Source organism: Clinocottus analis, unplaced genomic scaffold (assembly GCF_023055335.1).
Source record: "Clinocottus analis isolate CAN_PGR_092001 unplaced genomic scaffold, fCliAna1.0.p SCAF_3, whole genome shotgun sequence".
Lineage (NCBI taxonomy): Eukaryota > Metazoa > Chordata > Actinopteri > Perciformes > Cottidae > Clinocottus > Clinocottus analis.
The window spans coordinates 495,671-510,000 of record NW_027176042.1 but is presented as its reverse complement, the minus strand read 5'-3'; the positions used below and the strand labels follow the sequence as shown (position 1 = coordinate 510,000).

The 14,330-nt window shown below is 45.9% G+C and overlaps 1 protein-coding gene across 1 annotated transcript in view; it reads left to right on the top strand.

The window, feature by feature from the left end:
• Window positions 1-14,330, top strand: part of foxp4 (forkhead box P4) — a 65,035-nt gene that overhangs the window by 44,460 nt on the left and 6,245 nt on the right. Inside the window, exons 9-16 of the mRNA XM_068594285.1 lie at window positions 2,237-2,324; window positions 4,062-4,145; window positions 6,351-6,576; window positions 7,494-7,570; window positions 7,690-7,791; window positions 11,616-11,737; window positions 12,378-12,444; window positions 13,448-13,617. Coding sequence (XP_068450386.1) covers window positions 2,237-2,324; window positions 4,062-4,145; window positions 6,351-6,576; window positions 7,494-7,570; window positions 7,690-7,791; window positions 11,616-11,737; window positions 12,378-12,444; window positions 13,448-13,617 — 936 coding nt within the window. The remainder of the gene's footprint in view (window positions 1-2,236; window positions 2,325-4,061; window positions 4,146-6,350; window positions 6,577-7,493; window positions 7,571-7,689; window positions 7,792-11,615; window positions 11,738-12,377; window positions 12,445-13,447; window positions 13,618-14,330) is intronic.

Sequence of the window (14,330 nt, the reverse complement as noted above, 5' to 3'; positions counted from 1 at the left end):
TGTTTGCGTTGTGTGTGTGTGTGTGTGTTTTCCCTCTGAAGGATCAGACACATTGTTTCCCGTGTTAAACCAGAAAACGACTCATAATTAGCTCATCCGCACGCACGCTCGGTTTTGTTCCCGCAACAAAAGCAAAAGACGCTCGTCCCCGCTCTGCTGCCGCCGCGCCGGGTTCGGAGTCGCGGGGGAACGTCGGCGCAGCCGCTGACCTTGACATTCTGCCGCCTCCTCCTCTGTCACGCAAAGCACAAACGGACTTCCCCGTGGCATTACGGCTGCTAATGAAGCCTTTTTTTTAATGAAGCCCTAAACAAAACTCGCTCTCATTATCGCGGTGAAACTCCTCGCCGTTTTCAGCCAATGGAGATATTAATACACGGCGGCGGCGGTGATGAAATACGTCCTCCTATAAGTGTGTACGCGTCGGTGATCGTGATGCCATCGGACAGGACGGATCAAAGCGTACAGGGGCTGGGGAAAAAGTTTGGAGAGGAAAGCTGTTGTTTGGTGTCTCATTTCACGTATAGCCCCGGGGCAGATGGGAGGAGAAAGAGAGATAGAGTGTGTGTGTGTGTGTGTGTGGGGAAGAGAAAGAAAGAGAGAGAGTCAGATGGAAAAAAAAAGAAATAGAGGCAGTGACAGATAATGCCGTCAGTCCGACAGTGCGCTCCCTTCCAGCCGGCCTTAGTCATCGCCCCCAGGAGGGAAAAGGGTAGAGCAGAAGAACAGAGGAGGGAGACACTCCACTATTTCAGGCCTTTCTTCTCTCCTCTTCTCTCTTGCCACCTCCCCTCCCTCCCTCCCTCTCTCCCTCCTTCCCGTCCTCTGGTATAATACTCTGGCTGTGGTCGCTGGAGCTGGGTGTAATGTGGGTTAAAGCCTTGTCTGCCAGCACTCAGAGGAGTAAACAGAGCCTCATTGTCGGGACACATCGAAGAAGAAGAAGAAGAAGAAGGAGAAGAAGAAGAAGAAGAAGAAGAAGGAGAAGAAGAAAAAAAAACCTGCTACTGTTTATGGCCCGGCTACAGACGGAGGGGAGGGCCGATTCTGTTGGAATGACTGTGAATCAAAGGCATTTTTTGGGGGGAGTTGCGGGAGAAGATGACTGTGAAGGAGCGAGTGGAGAGAAGAGCGAGCGGCGAGGGCGAGAGAGCTTTAGAAAGAGTGAATGAGAGAGAGACAGAGAGAGAGAAAGAGAGAGAGAGAGGGAAAGAGAGAGGGAGGGGTGAGATCATGTTTTTGTTATTATTATCGTGCACTTGTGTTGAGCCGTCTATCTGACAGGATTAGCCGTGCCATGACATCATTGTTTTTGTTTCATTTCTGGTCTTCGTCTGGTATCGCCTCACTTTTCTGCTTTGTTAAAGACACACACACACACACACACACACACACACAGACACACACACAGACACACACACACACACACACACACACACACACACAAATAGCCATACAAGACACACGCACATAGCTAATAAAACACTTTTTTACAGTAAACAAGTCTGAAAAGTGAAGATTTTAACTTAGCACCACAGGCTGTAACTCACTCTGACACACCAGCAAGTACCAAGCACACACACACACACACACACACACACACACACACACACACACAGACATACCAGGCAGGCAGCAGCAACCTGTGAATAACCTTGGCGATGACAGAGCAGAGTGAAAGGGATGGAGGAAGGGAGACAGGGGGGTGACTGGGCTGGGAAAGATCAGAAGGTCCCGGGTCCTCCCAGAGTGGAGGAAACAAACAGCGCCACCATTCACACATACACACACCTCGTCCATGCACACACACACACACACACACACACATCAGCGTTAATAAGTGGAGTGGAGCTCGGCTAGCAGAAAGTCTTAAGATAAGGCTTTGTGCGATAACACATGAGCTCATATCCAGGTGGTTGTCTTGGATCACGGCTCACTGAGCACCAACCAAGTACACACACACACACACACACACACACACACACACACACACACAACACAGCTGCTGCGTTCTTCGCTCTAGACAAAATAAAACTGCGAGATTATGATTTAATTTTGTAGCGCCGAAACAGCTCACAGCTCACAGCTGGGTGGGTTTTTTTTGTGTGTTTTTTCTTTATTTCATTATTCCAGGACCTGTGAAGTGATGTGACAAGGGATGGCGGGGGGAAGCTTTGGAAATGATCGTGGAGTTGTAACGTTCAGTGCTTTGCGTTTCCCTCTCCCACTTCCTCAGGCACTTGAACAACGAGCACGCCCTCGATGACCGCAGCACGGCTCAGTGTCGAGTCCAGATGCAGGTGGTCCAGCAGCTGGAGATTCAGGTGAGTCGCCTCCTTCCTTCTCGTCCACTCGCAAGCACAGTCGTGAAAGTCTGTTTCAGCCGTTCAGGGCGCAAAGTTGTCCTGTCACGCTCCACTTTGGAGGAAGCAAAATGTTCAGGCCCCACCGCCCCGACAACACGGGAACAAAATGGTCCAACTTTAAAGATTTAAAGATTAAAAAGAATGTAAATCCCTTTCAAGTCAACCAGATTGCTCCATCTGACAAAAACTAATAACATGTGCACTCATCTTCGTTGAAACAATGCAAATAAAGTTATATATGGGCGAAAAATAACTTGTATTTGGCAAAAAAAAAGTTGACCGAGGAAGCCGGTTGGATCCCTGTTTCCTCCCCATAGTTTCATGTTGAAGTGTCCTTGAGCAAGGCACTGAAGCCCCAGAGCTTCACCGCAGCACAAAGCTCCTTCATTACTAAGGATGATGGGTAACATGGATTCTTACAAAAAAAACATCTTTTATCTTTTTTTAAGAATCTGCATCTCTCCCCGCGCCCCACCTGCAATACCTCCGCGCCCCACTAGAGGGTCGCGCCCCACAGTTTGAGAACCACTGCTGTAACGCGTCTGAAGGCAGGGCCAGAGTTTATGGAGAGCAGTGGAGCTTGTAATTTAAAAAAAAAAGGAGCAGTCGGCAGGGAAGCTGCCATCGCCGCTCCAATTATAAAGCTGCTCTGGTCACCGACAACAGATAGAGCGAGGCTGAGAGGGGAAGAGGGAGAGAGAGAGAGAGACGTGAGCTAGAAAGAGGAAGACCAGGCTGTATGGCCTCTCTTATTCTCAGAGTGGTGCACGCACACGCTCTTGAAACATCCATCAAAAAAGCAAAAAAAAAAACACCAACACTGGACAAGAAGTGAAATGTTCCATGTAAGAAAAAGTGAAAACACAAAAGCCGCCTCTTCACCTCACGTCTTGACACAGTTTCAGATAAAAAACACTTCAGAATGAGCCGTTCACATGGCTGCGTTTGTGTGTGTGTGTGTGTGTCCTGCATTAGGCTTGGCATTGTGTTTGGTGGTGGTGGTAAACAGCGTTTAGCTGAGGCCCCTGAAGGCACCGCCAGGGAACACAAAGTGACAGAGAGGCAGCCGACGTCACATCACATCAGGACGGCCGTCTCTCTGACATGTCACTTCATCCCTCAGCGGTCCCCCCGCCACTCCACCCGCACACACACACACACACACACACACACACACACACACACACACACACACACAACAGCACAGTCACTGTGTAAACGTCTCATATTTGCACATCTCTGCAGTGTGTGAGTATGTTAACGGTGCCGTCTATCTCGGAGTAGATCCGTTGTTTCTGGAGGCGACGCGCGCGCGCGCGTGTGTGTGTGTGTGTGTGTGTGTACGCCTGTACTATGTGCACAAACACAGGCAGGATGCGGCGTCTCCACAGGCTGTAGCAGCAGCCATTAAACGGCAGTTAACAATGTCAAACGGGGACGAGTGTGTCTGCAGGCGAGTGTAAGTGTGTGTGCGTGTGTGTGTGTGTGTGTGTGTGTGTGTGTGAGAAAGAGCTCCGGGTTGCTGAGGTGGCTGACTTTCATATTCATCCCCTCTGCCCTGAGGTGTAATTGTAATTGTAATTCAGTGTCAATACGGCATTATATCAATCGAAGCGCCGTGGACTTAGGTTGTTTTTTCTGTCTTTTCGTTCTTCCGGGGCGATCACCACCAACGCCACCTCGTGTGCTTCACAGCTGGCGAAAGAGAGCGAGCGACTCCAGGCGATGATGACCCACCTGCACATGCGCCCCTCAGAGCCAAAGCCTTTTAACCAACCTGTGAGTACACCCCGAATCCCAGATTATGTGACCTTTTCTTTGACCCCTTTCTCGACCCAAAGCTTTGCTCTTACCTCTTTTTCACATACACACACTCTCTCTCTCTCTCTCTCTCTCTCTCTCTCTCTCTCTCTCTCTCTCTCTCGCTCTCTCTCTCTCTCTCTCTCTCTCTCTCTTGTTGGGATTTTAAGTTCCTCTCTTTCTGTCTCGCTTGGTAGCGACGCCCCCTGTTGACCAGAGAGGGTTAATGTGTTATTTAGAAAGTCATGAGGACAGTTTTTTGTTCTTTTCAACTCTTTCACTTTCTGTCTTTCTTGCTTCCTTCTTTCTCTCTTTGTGCATGTCGTTTCCTAGAAAACTTCATACGGTTCTTATTGTCAAGAGAAAGTTATGAAATCAAATATTCATAGTGGAACTTCAGTGTGTGAGGTTGGTGGTGCATTGTGGGAGTTAGTTTAGTTTTGTTACCGCCTCAGTTGATTCTTGAACTTGTACTACTCCCTTCATCTCCTCAGATGAGGAAAGTTTGGAAAAAACCTTTACTTTTGTCTTTTACTTATTTGTGTGTGTGTTTTTTATTAGATTCATTCAATTTGATGACAATTTTTCTAGCTTTTCGGAGAGCGAGAGAGTATTTTCAGTGTGTCCCAACTAAAGGGGTTAACATTGTGATGTGTGTGTGTGTGTGTGTGTGTGTGTGTGTGTGTGTGTGTGTGTGTGTGTGTGTGTGTGTGTGAGGTTGTTATTAGGTATCTAATGAATATTTCATCATTCAGATTGACGAGGATTCTTATTAAAATATGAAGATGTTGAAATTAATTGTCAATTAGAGAGTAGAGTGTCTTAATTTGAGGGGATACAAACGTGTGTGTGAGTGTGTGTGAGTGTGTGTGTGTGTTTGTGTGTCTGGGTGATGTGCTGTGGGGGGATCGGCTGCTATTAACATCTAATGGGAAATCAGGAAGAGGCGTGTTCTGTCGCCACCGGAGACGAGCCTCGGGGTCAGGGATTGGAGGAGGGGGGTGCGGGGGGCGGGGCTTCAGGAATGGAAACAAAGCTTGGCCTCAATTAACAGGGTTCGACTGTTGCCGTGGTGATGTGGCAGGGTTGCGGCGTTAATGAAGTACCTGTTAAACAGCCCCGCCCCCCTCCAGTCGACTTAAACGCTAGAGAGGAAGGGGAGGAGGAGGAGGAGGAGGATGAGGGGGGGGGGCGATTCACACATTTTACATACATTTAGACAACACGCGTACACACACACACACACACACACACACACACACACACTGGTTTTAATTAGTCCTAAACTAGCAGCCCTGCAACGGCTGTCCCAGAGAGACTGGGAGTACTGGTTCTGTGTGTTGTGTGTGTGTACGTGTGTGTGTGTCTGTGTGTTTTTATATTTGTGCAAGGCTCTGCCTAATTGGGCCGTATTGGGCCGTGAAGCCTTGGCCACCGCAGAGTGCATGTGTGTGTTCCCTTCTTACAAACATGCTGTCTTGTGGTTTTGTATCTGTAAACGCAGGGTTAATTGCAGCCAGCGCTGTGTGTGTGTGTGTGTGTGTGTGTGTGTGTGTGTGTGTGTAAATGCAGTATATGTGCATGTTCAGTGTGTATGTGTGTGTGTGCGGTTCTGTGCAAGAATGCATTTGGTAAATTGTCGGCCGGCAGGAGTGTTGGGGTTTAGATCTTGTGACTTCACAATGGTAGCCATCGCTGGATATGTCAATTTAATAAGTTATAACCTCACAATTATGTGTGTTCTTACACAACTAGTAGACAAAACTGTTCAGAGACACTTTCTCGGAAGAGACTTGACGTGTATGACACACAAGTATTGTCTCATACGTTGATGCCAGACCTTGACCCTATATCTTATGGAGATGATGCTCCTCTTAAAGTTAAGATGATTTGATATTAATGAGGCATAAGCTCATATAAAGCCTGTATATTTGCCAGTTGTAGATACAAAGTGAAGTTTGTCGACATCGTTAGACAATATTAAACCGAGGCGCGGTACGTTTATATGAGATTTCACGAAAAATAAAATATATATTTGAAAAGAAAGCCATTTAAAGTGCAGAATTTGAACATTTTCAGGTGATGTCATCGATAGAAAAGCCGTGAAGAACGATTGTCCGAAGCTGAATTAATCCCTGTGATGTATCTGTGTGTGTGTGTGTGTGTGTGTGTGTGTGTCTTCAGCTGAACCTGGCTTCCAGTGGCTCTCTGTTAAAGCGGGACAGCGACATCTACCCTGAGGGCCTCCCTCACCCTCCCACCTCGGCCGCCGCCCCGATCACCCCGCTGCGCCAGGGCCCCTCCGTCATCAGCTCCTCCAGCCTGCACACACACTCCCACTCCCACTCGCACGGCGTCGGGCCCATACGCCGGCGCAACTCCGACAAGTACTGCACCCCCATCGCCTCAGGTAGACTGGAACAGACCGCATTGTTACGATGCATTATCTAATTATTGATTCATAATTGAATCAAATTGTGTTTTTTTTTGATCCAATGACTGCTTTAGTGTTTTCTTACAGTAGTTGTCGTGTGCTTTCCCTGCAAGAGCAACAACATATAGCCTCAGAAACTACAAATTGTAGTTTTAATTCCAGGTATCAATGCAATATTTATGTTGTATACAACACGTTGAAAACTCTGGGAGCAATTTTGTCTCTTGACCTCTTTTTCTCTGTTTGAGTTGTTGTAGGATCCCAAAATTAGTTCCAATACTTGTGTTTATTGTATGTATTTGTTCAGCAAATTTTTGTGAAAAAAATGTATATCTGCATACAAATCACTTTTAAAAGATATTTTGATCATAACTATGAACATCCAGCATGATATGAGCCAGATTCCCCCAAAATGCCTCCTGGAGCGTCAATAAGACAACTTTTTGGAAAGATTAGGACCTAAAGAATCAGAATATGCAACAAAAATCACAATAAAACAAAGTCTTGGTAAGTTGAGAAGGAGTTTCAGTAAAAAAAAAAGTGTGAAAAAATAGAAAAATGACGTATTTTATGCCAAAAGATTGTCTGAATGGGGCATGCTGGGACTTAAAATGGGAGCGGGAGGATTTTCGCACACAGTTTCCAAAAGGTTGAATGGTAAAAAGTGAGGAATTGGCTTCTCAAGAAGAAGATTATTCAAATGTGGCATCCGTACAAAGCTGTGCTCATAATTTTGTTCCCTTTCTAATACTTAATACTTAATACTCAAACAGAGAACAATATCAAACATCTGGATACACACTGCTAGTTTAAAGTCGCGCATCCTTTTTGTAAAACATGTAACACAACACACATTGCTTCATTTTAAATGCTCGTGCCTCTTTTTTTTTCAGAGCTGGCTCAGAACTGTGAGTTCTACAAGAACGCTGATGTCAGGCCTCCCTTCACCTACGCCTCTCTTATACGTCATGTACGTCTCTCCGATGATCCGCTTGCACCATCTCGTCTTCCCCGTCTGTTTTCTCCTCCTCTAAATCTCGTTGTTTCTTCCTCCTCCTCCCCCCATCACCCTCCTCCCCCGTCCTTCAGGCCATTCTGGAGTCCCCAGACAGACAGTTGACTCTCAATGAGATCTACAACTGGTTTACACGCAAGTTTGCCTATTTCAGGAGGAACACAGCCACATGGAAGGTAAATGTGTACGATGTCGTACTCTCTCTCCCCTGTGCTTTGCCCCTTTGAGGACATTTCATCTCCTAACTAGCAGACTGTTTAGATCAGGGGTGTCCAACTCATCCTCGTGAAGGGAACACATGCTGTCATCCATTTTGATCTCAAGTGGGCCGGACCAGTAAAATCACAGCATAATGACGCATAAATAACGACAATATTTCTCCATGTTTGAATCTTTGATGAAGGTTTTTAGATGATAGACCCTATTTTAAGGTCTTTCAACAATTAACTAGAAACATTCAGACCAAACATTCAGACATCAGCCCTCTGTGTATCTGCCTGGGCGCTCCTCCTCTGCAGATTCTCTCGCTTTGTGACGCGTTTGTGACGCCACCTTCATGACGGGATCCATTTTTAACGACTTGCAACACCATAATATCAATGTTCATGTTAATTGAGACTGTGGAACAATGGTTTGCATGTTTGTCTTACACGCAGAGGGTCAGGGGTTCAAATTGTGTTTTCTTCTGTTGGACTGGGCCCCCTGGGGGGCCGGATCCGGCCCGCGGGCCGTATGTTTGACACCCCTGGTTTAGACGATGGCGTAAAACAGGGTTTAAAACAATGAAAGATTCAACCTCTGACTGGTTACGAGCTGATTCAAAGCAAATATGTTTGGACTCAAACTCAAATGTGGCAAACAACTCTGACTGGATAAAAGCTGATATCTAATTGATGAAGACCCCCCCCCCCCCGCCTCACCCCTCCAACCCAGAGCAGATGCTGACTGAGACCACAATGGCAGAAACACAATTTTCAGGCAGGAATTTCTTATTTGAATCCTTTGAATTTGGCGAAATGACCTCACTTTCGCAAAAAAACCCTCTTTGAATGCCTCAATTTAAAGCAGCGACACACACGCGACGTATGTTTTAAAGCCGACTTTTGCTAAGCTCCTACAGATATGACTGATTTGACAGGTATCGGCTCTTTTAGTCCTTTCACGAGACACTTCCCATTGTTCTAATTCTCTCCTTCTTCCTCAATCTCTCGCCTCCTTCCCTCGTCCGCTCACGGAGAGAGCCGGCCTCCACTTAGCCCGCTAGCGCCGCGGCGAGCCGTTATGCCGTCTCATTACAGAGATGCGCATTAAAAAAGCTGACACACACATTGAATTCTCTCTCACACACTCACACACACACGCACACACACTCTCACACACCTGCCCTGATCCCACCATTGTAGGTGCTGACCCATTTCTACAGAAAACCTCACGCTAATTTGAGTGTCCGCTCCTCCGGAGAGAGAGGAAGTGAGAGAGGGAAGAGGAGAGACCTCGTCCACTCTCTAATAGCCCTAGGAGGAGGGAGGGATGGGGTGATGATGGAGGGATGGAGGGAGAGGTGTGGAGCGGGTTAAGAGATGGGGCATCCAGGAATATCTTCACCCCCCCCCCCTCTCATCTGACTTTTATGAATTTTAACTATTAATGCCTGGCGTCTGCTTCCCGTGCCGTTGGCCCCGCAGACCTTTAAATATGGCCGTATGTATTTATATAGCAGCTCCGAGAGTCAAATAGGGCCGCAGAGATGTATGTCCTTTAATAAGCCGTTATATTTCATGAGGGGAGCAGCGGTGTCAAGGAATGGAAGCCATTGATCATAGAAAGGAAAGAGACAGAGAATGAGGGAGAGACAAGAGAGAGAGAGAGAGAGAGAGAGAGAGAGAGAGAGAGAGAGAGAGAGAGAGAGAGAGAGAATGAAGGGGTGACTGAGCGACGGGGAGAAAAGAGTGCAGAGTGATTTCAAGGTGTTTGAGGCCTTAAAGAAAAGCTTTTATTTCACTTTTCATTACAGCAGCGTCCCATTTGTGTTCCTGTATAAGTCTCTCCTTCATATAAAGATGATGCATCTAAACAATACTCTTTGTTACATACTTCACAAGTTACTAATTTAAGTAACTGCTTTATATTTCGGCTCTAAATATTATACGTTCCACTGCAGTTATTTTACATTTTTAGCTACTGACGCTGTGATACTTTATTAGAGATTAAACTGCCCAAAAGCGTAAACAAGGGTCAAAATGACCCTGATGACCAACTACAACATTAACTGTATAATATTAATAATGATTAGTATTATTAGTAATAATATCAAATGCTATTATATATTATAGCAACATTCACAGGGGCATTCTTCCTGAATTGTGAATACTTTTACTTTAGATAATAACACATACCTATGTATATATATATATATATATATATATATATATATATATATATATATATATATATATATATATATATATATATATATATATATATATAATCACAGTATTTAGGATGATATGGTAGTAGTCTATCCCAGCATGCATCAGGCAGCAGCAGACACACAACCAGAGTGTTCGTGACGCTCAAACATTAACAATGTGAAGATATTTTTTTAGGGAGCACTATTTTCTTTCCTTTATTTCCAAAATTCTGCCTCCAGTTGCCCCCCCTCTCCCTCCCCTCCTCTCCCCGTCACCCCCCCCCCCTCTCCCCCTCTCCCCCTCACCCCCCCTTCCCTCCCTGCAAGAGGAGGGGAGATGAGTGGCACATGTGCTGTGACCCACTGTAAATGACTGCTAATGTTTTAACTGGGAGAATTAGGCTTTCATCACGGAGACGAATGCAAATAGCGCTGCAATAGCGCTGATGTCTACGGTGTCGAGCCTGCCTGCCTGCCTGTGTGTGTGTGTGTGTGTCTGTTGTGTGTGTGTGTGTGTGTGTTTGCACTGTCAGGGTGGCGGGCGCAGATTGGGGTCAGACTCATTTACAAAACTTAGCATCACGGCTCGGGGGTTGAGGGGATGCGGGGGAGAAAGGGTTCCTCCGCTGATTATGGCTTGTGTAATTACGTGTGTGTGTGTGTGTGTGTGCGTGTGTGTGTGTGTGTGTGTGTGTGTGTGTGTGTGTATCTGCCTGTGTAATTACGGCAAGGAGTGATGCATGCCTGGCCTGTCCCTCCCTCTCGGCTTAGAACAACGTGTCAGAGAGAATATGCAGGATTTAATTATAGACGAATTAAAATTGGTAATGAAATTGGGCATGAACAAACTACAAATAGCAGATGAAAAGGGAGGCCTGTCCCTGGGGGGCGAGACGAAGATAGCGGTGTGCCTGCATGCCTGTCTGAGCTCCTGTGGATGTGCGTGTCTGTGTGTCTGTGTGTGTCTGTGTGTGTGTGATGGTGACTGATTAGAAAAATGCTCTGATAAAATAACGCTACGAGAGAACAGCTCCACTGTGGAAGCGCTGCGGAGCTACAGTGTGTGTGTGTGTGTGTGTGTGTGTGTGTGTGTGTGTGTGTGTGGAGAAAAAGGAGATGCCCCTTCAGTTCACGCTACTTAAAAGGCATCTTAACACCGAGCATTGTTTACTGAACACAACCCGAAAGAAGTGAGAAAGCGACAACTTCAAGTAAAGGAAGAGAAAAAACAAATTTGAGCTGTTTCCTCTTCAAGGTTACGCTGGAATTTCATGGAAGTCCTGGAATATCACGGCAAATGAAGATGTGTAGCTCGGGCTGTGTAAGATAATACACTTCTGAAATGAACAAGAGAGACCAGAGAGGATTTACTGTGTGTGTATGTGTCAGAATGCCTTTCACAATTCTTTGCTCGGTGGTGTTCAAGTGTTTTTCTCCACCACAAGAGGAAAAAAAAAAAAAAAAGTGAAAGTGTAGTTCAATAACAATAATACATATTACATAATACTTGTATACCCATGCTAAGGTGTTGTCAACGTATCTGTGTTCATGTTAACACGCTCTCCCTTTTTCCTCTCTCCCTTTTCCCAGAATGCTGTGCGCCACAACCTAAGTCTGCACAAGTGTTTTGTTCGCGTTGAGAACGTTAAAGGGGCCGTGTGGACTGTGGATGAGGTTGAATACCAAAAGAGGAGACCACCAAAGATGACCGGGTAAGAGCACACACACCCACACACACACACACACACACACACACACACACACACACACACACACAGGGTTGGGTTTGATGTGTGTGAGCTTATGGGTGCTGGCACTATGATTGCCTAAATGGACCCTCTATTATTACCAAGAGGCCAAGTCAGCAATCACAAGAAAAAGAGAAAAAGTGTTGCTAGCTTATTGTGTACACACTTTACTCTACGGCGTGTGTGTGTGTGTGTGTGTGTATGTGTGTGTGTGTGTGTGTGTTTCTCTGTTTGTCGACACCATTAGTAAGCAGCTGTGTGAGATGCAGGAGAGGGAAGAAAAAAAGCTTGTTAGCGTCTGTAAACAGATGTTCTCTCCAACCGCCAGAGAAAGCAGGGATAATTACACACACACACACACACACACACACACACACGCACACACACCTGCACGCCAGATATTAGACGCTTTAATATGTGTGTGTTTTAGCATCTGTTTACAGTCTGTGTATGTTTCTACTTGTAACAAACATATTTGGGAGATTTGTCAGGAGTGGTTTGGCAGATCTTTTCATACATATGCGCTCAATCTGTGATTCTCACCCCTCTTTTTCTCGCTGTGTGTGTGTTTGTGTGTGTGTGCGTGTGTGTGTGTGTTGTGCAGAAGTCCCACTCTGGTGAAAAACATGATTTCAGGCCTGGGCTTTGGATCCCTAAACGCCAGCTACCAGGTAAGGAGTGCTCCTCTTCTTCCCCCACTGCTCTCTCTATCTCTCTCCCACACACACACACACACACACACACACGCACACACGCACACGCTCACACACAGTAGCAGCCAATCGCAATCAAGGGCAGTAATATCAATTCCCTCTTATAATTAGCAGATTCCCTAACGACGTTCACACCACCTCCCTCCTCCCACTCCAACACACACTCTCACCCCCCCACCTCACTTTTACGTGTGCCAACTCTGCACACACACACACTCGACCCATCTCTTACACACACCGAAACCCGCCACTCCCCCTTCCCTCTCTCTCACACACACACACACACACATGCAATTTTGCCACCCAGATGATTTATAGCGTCAAGTAGTTGTCAATTAAGGTTACCGCATAAAATTATCGCCTGTCCCAGAAAATTCATCTCTTGGCTAGAGTGAGAATTCCCTTCCTTTTGTCTTTTTTTTTTTGTATTTCCTCCCCTCTGTGTGAGCGGGGCGGCGGGTGTTTAAACCCTCCTCATCTGCAAACGTCTGGATGTGAGCCGGCACAGACGACACTGATGTTTGGTGTTTGTCTAAATTGAGGTTGTGGATCGGTCTCACTCAACGCTCCTGTTGAGACTTTCTCGTGAATACACACACACTCACTTATGACTTAAAAGCACACACACACACACACACACACACACTAGCCATGATGGGGAGAAGCACTGTGTGTAAGTGCCCCCTAGTGGTTTGTCAAGTTCACTCGCAAGTTATTGGATTCAAATGTGCTCCGTGTATATATCAGAGCTCTCATCAATGCATGAAGAAAATGAATGTATTATACTGTGTTTAGCGTGTAGTTGCACTTTATAATGCACTTTTTTGCTTCATAGGTTAATTCATCAAATGAATTTGATGGGTCGCACGTCTTTTTTTTTAAGTGAATGTTACCCAGCCGTCATTTAAACTGACTGTGTGTGTGTGTGTGTGTGTGTGTGTGTGTGTGTGTGTGTGTGCAGGCGGCTCTGGCAGAGAGCAGTCTGTCCCTGCTGAACAGCCCCTCCCTGGTGTGCCCGTCTGCGGCCAGCCTCAACATGCTGCACGTGGGCCACGATGATGTCAGCTCCACCGTGGAGCAGGTCAACAGCAACGGCAGCTGCAGCCCCACGCTCAGCCCCCACCAGTACAGGTACGCACGGGCACGCCGGCCTGTCGGGGACGGGCGCTGACGGTCAAAAGTGTGTGTGTGTGGGGGTCGCTTAGAAATGTTCTTGTTTTTCAAAGAAAAGCATGTTTATTTTCATTGAAGATAACATGAAATGAATCAGAAACACACTCTATACATTGTTAATGTGGTAAAAGACTATTCTAGGTGGAAACGTCTGGTTTTTAATGAAATATCTACATATAGGTGTATAGAGGCTCATTTCCAGCATCACTCCAGAGTTCTGATGGTACATTGTGTTTGATCATCGCCTTACAAGACTAATGGATGAGGAGAAAACCCTTCAAACCCCTTAAAAAGCCTGTAAACCCCTTGAAAATACGTAATAACCTTGAAAATCATTTAAAACCGTTTTAAAAAACCCTTGTGATTCCTTGAAAAGCATTACAGAAACTCCTTAAAAAACCTTAACAATCCCTTGAAAAGCATTAAAACCCCTTAAAGATCCTGGGAAACCCGTAAAATCCTTGAAAATCCTTGAAACACCTTAAAAAACCTTACCAATCCCTTGAGAACCATTGTGCAGTGATGTCACACAGCTGAAAACAGCTCTGCTGGTGAGAGAAGCTATAAAACTGTTCTTCCTTTGAGCTGGTTGAGTATCTGCAGCATCACATTTGTGGGTCCATTAAACTCTCAAAATGGCCAGAAAAAGAGAACTTTCATGTGAAACTCTT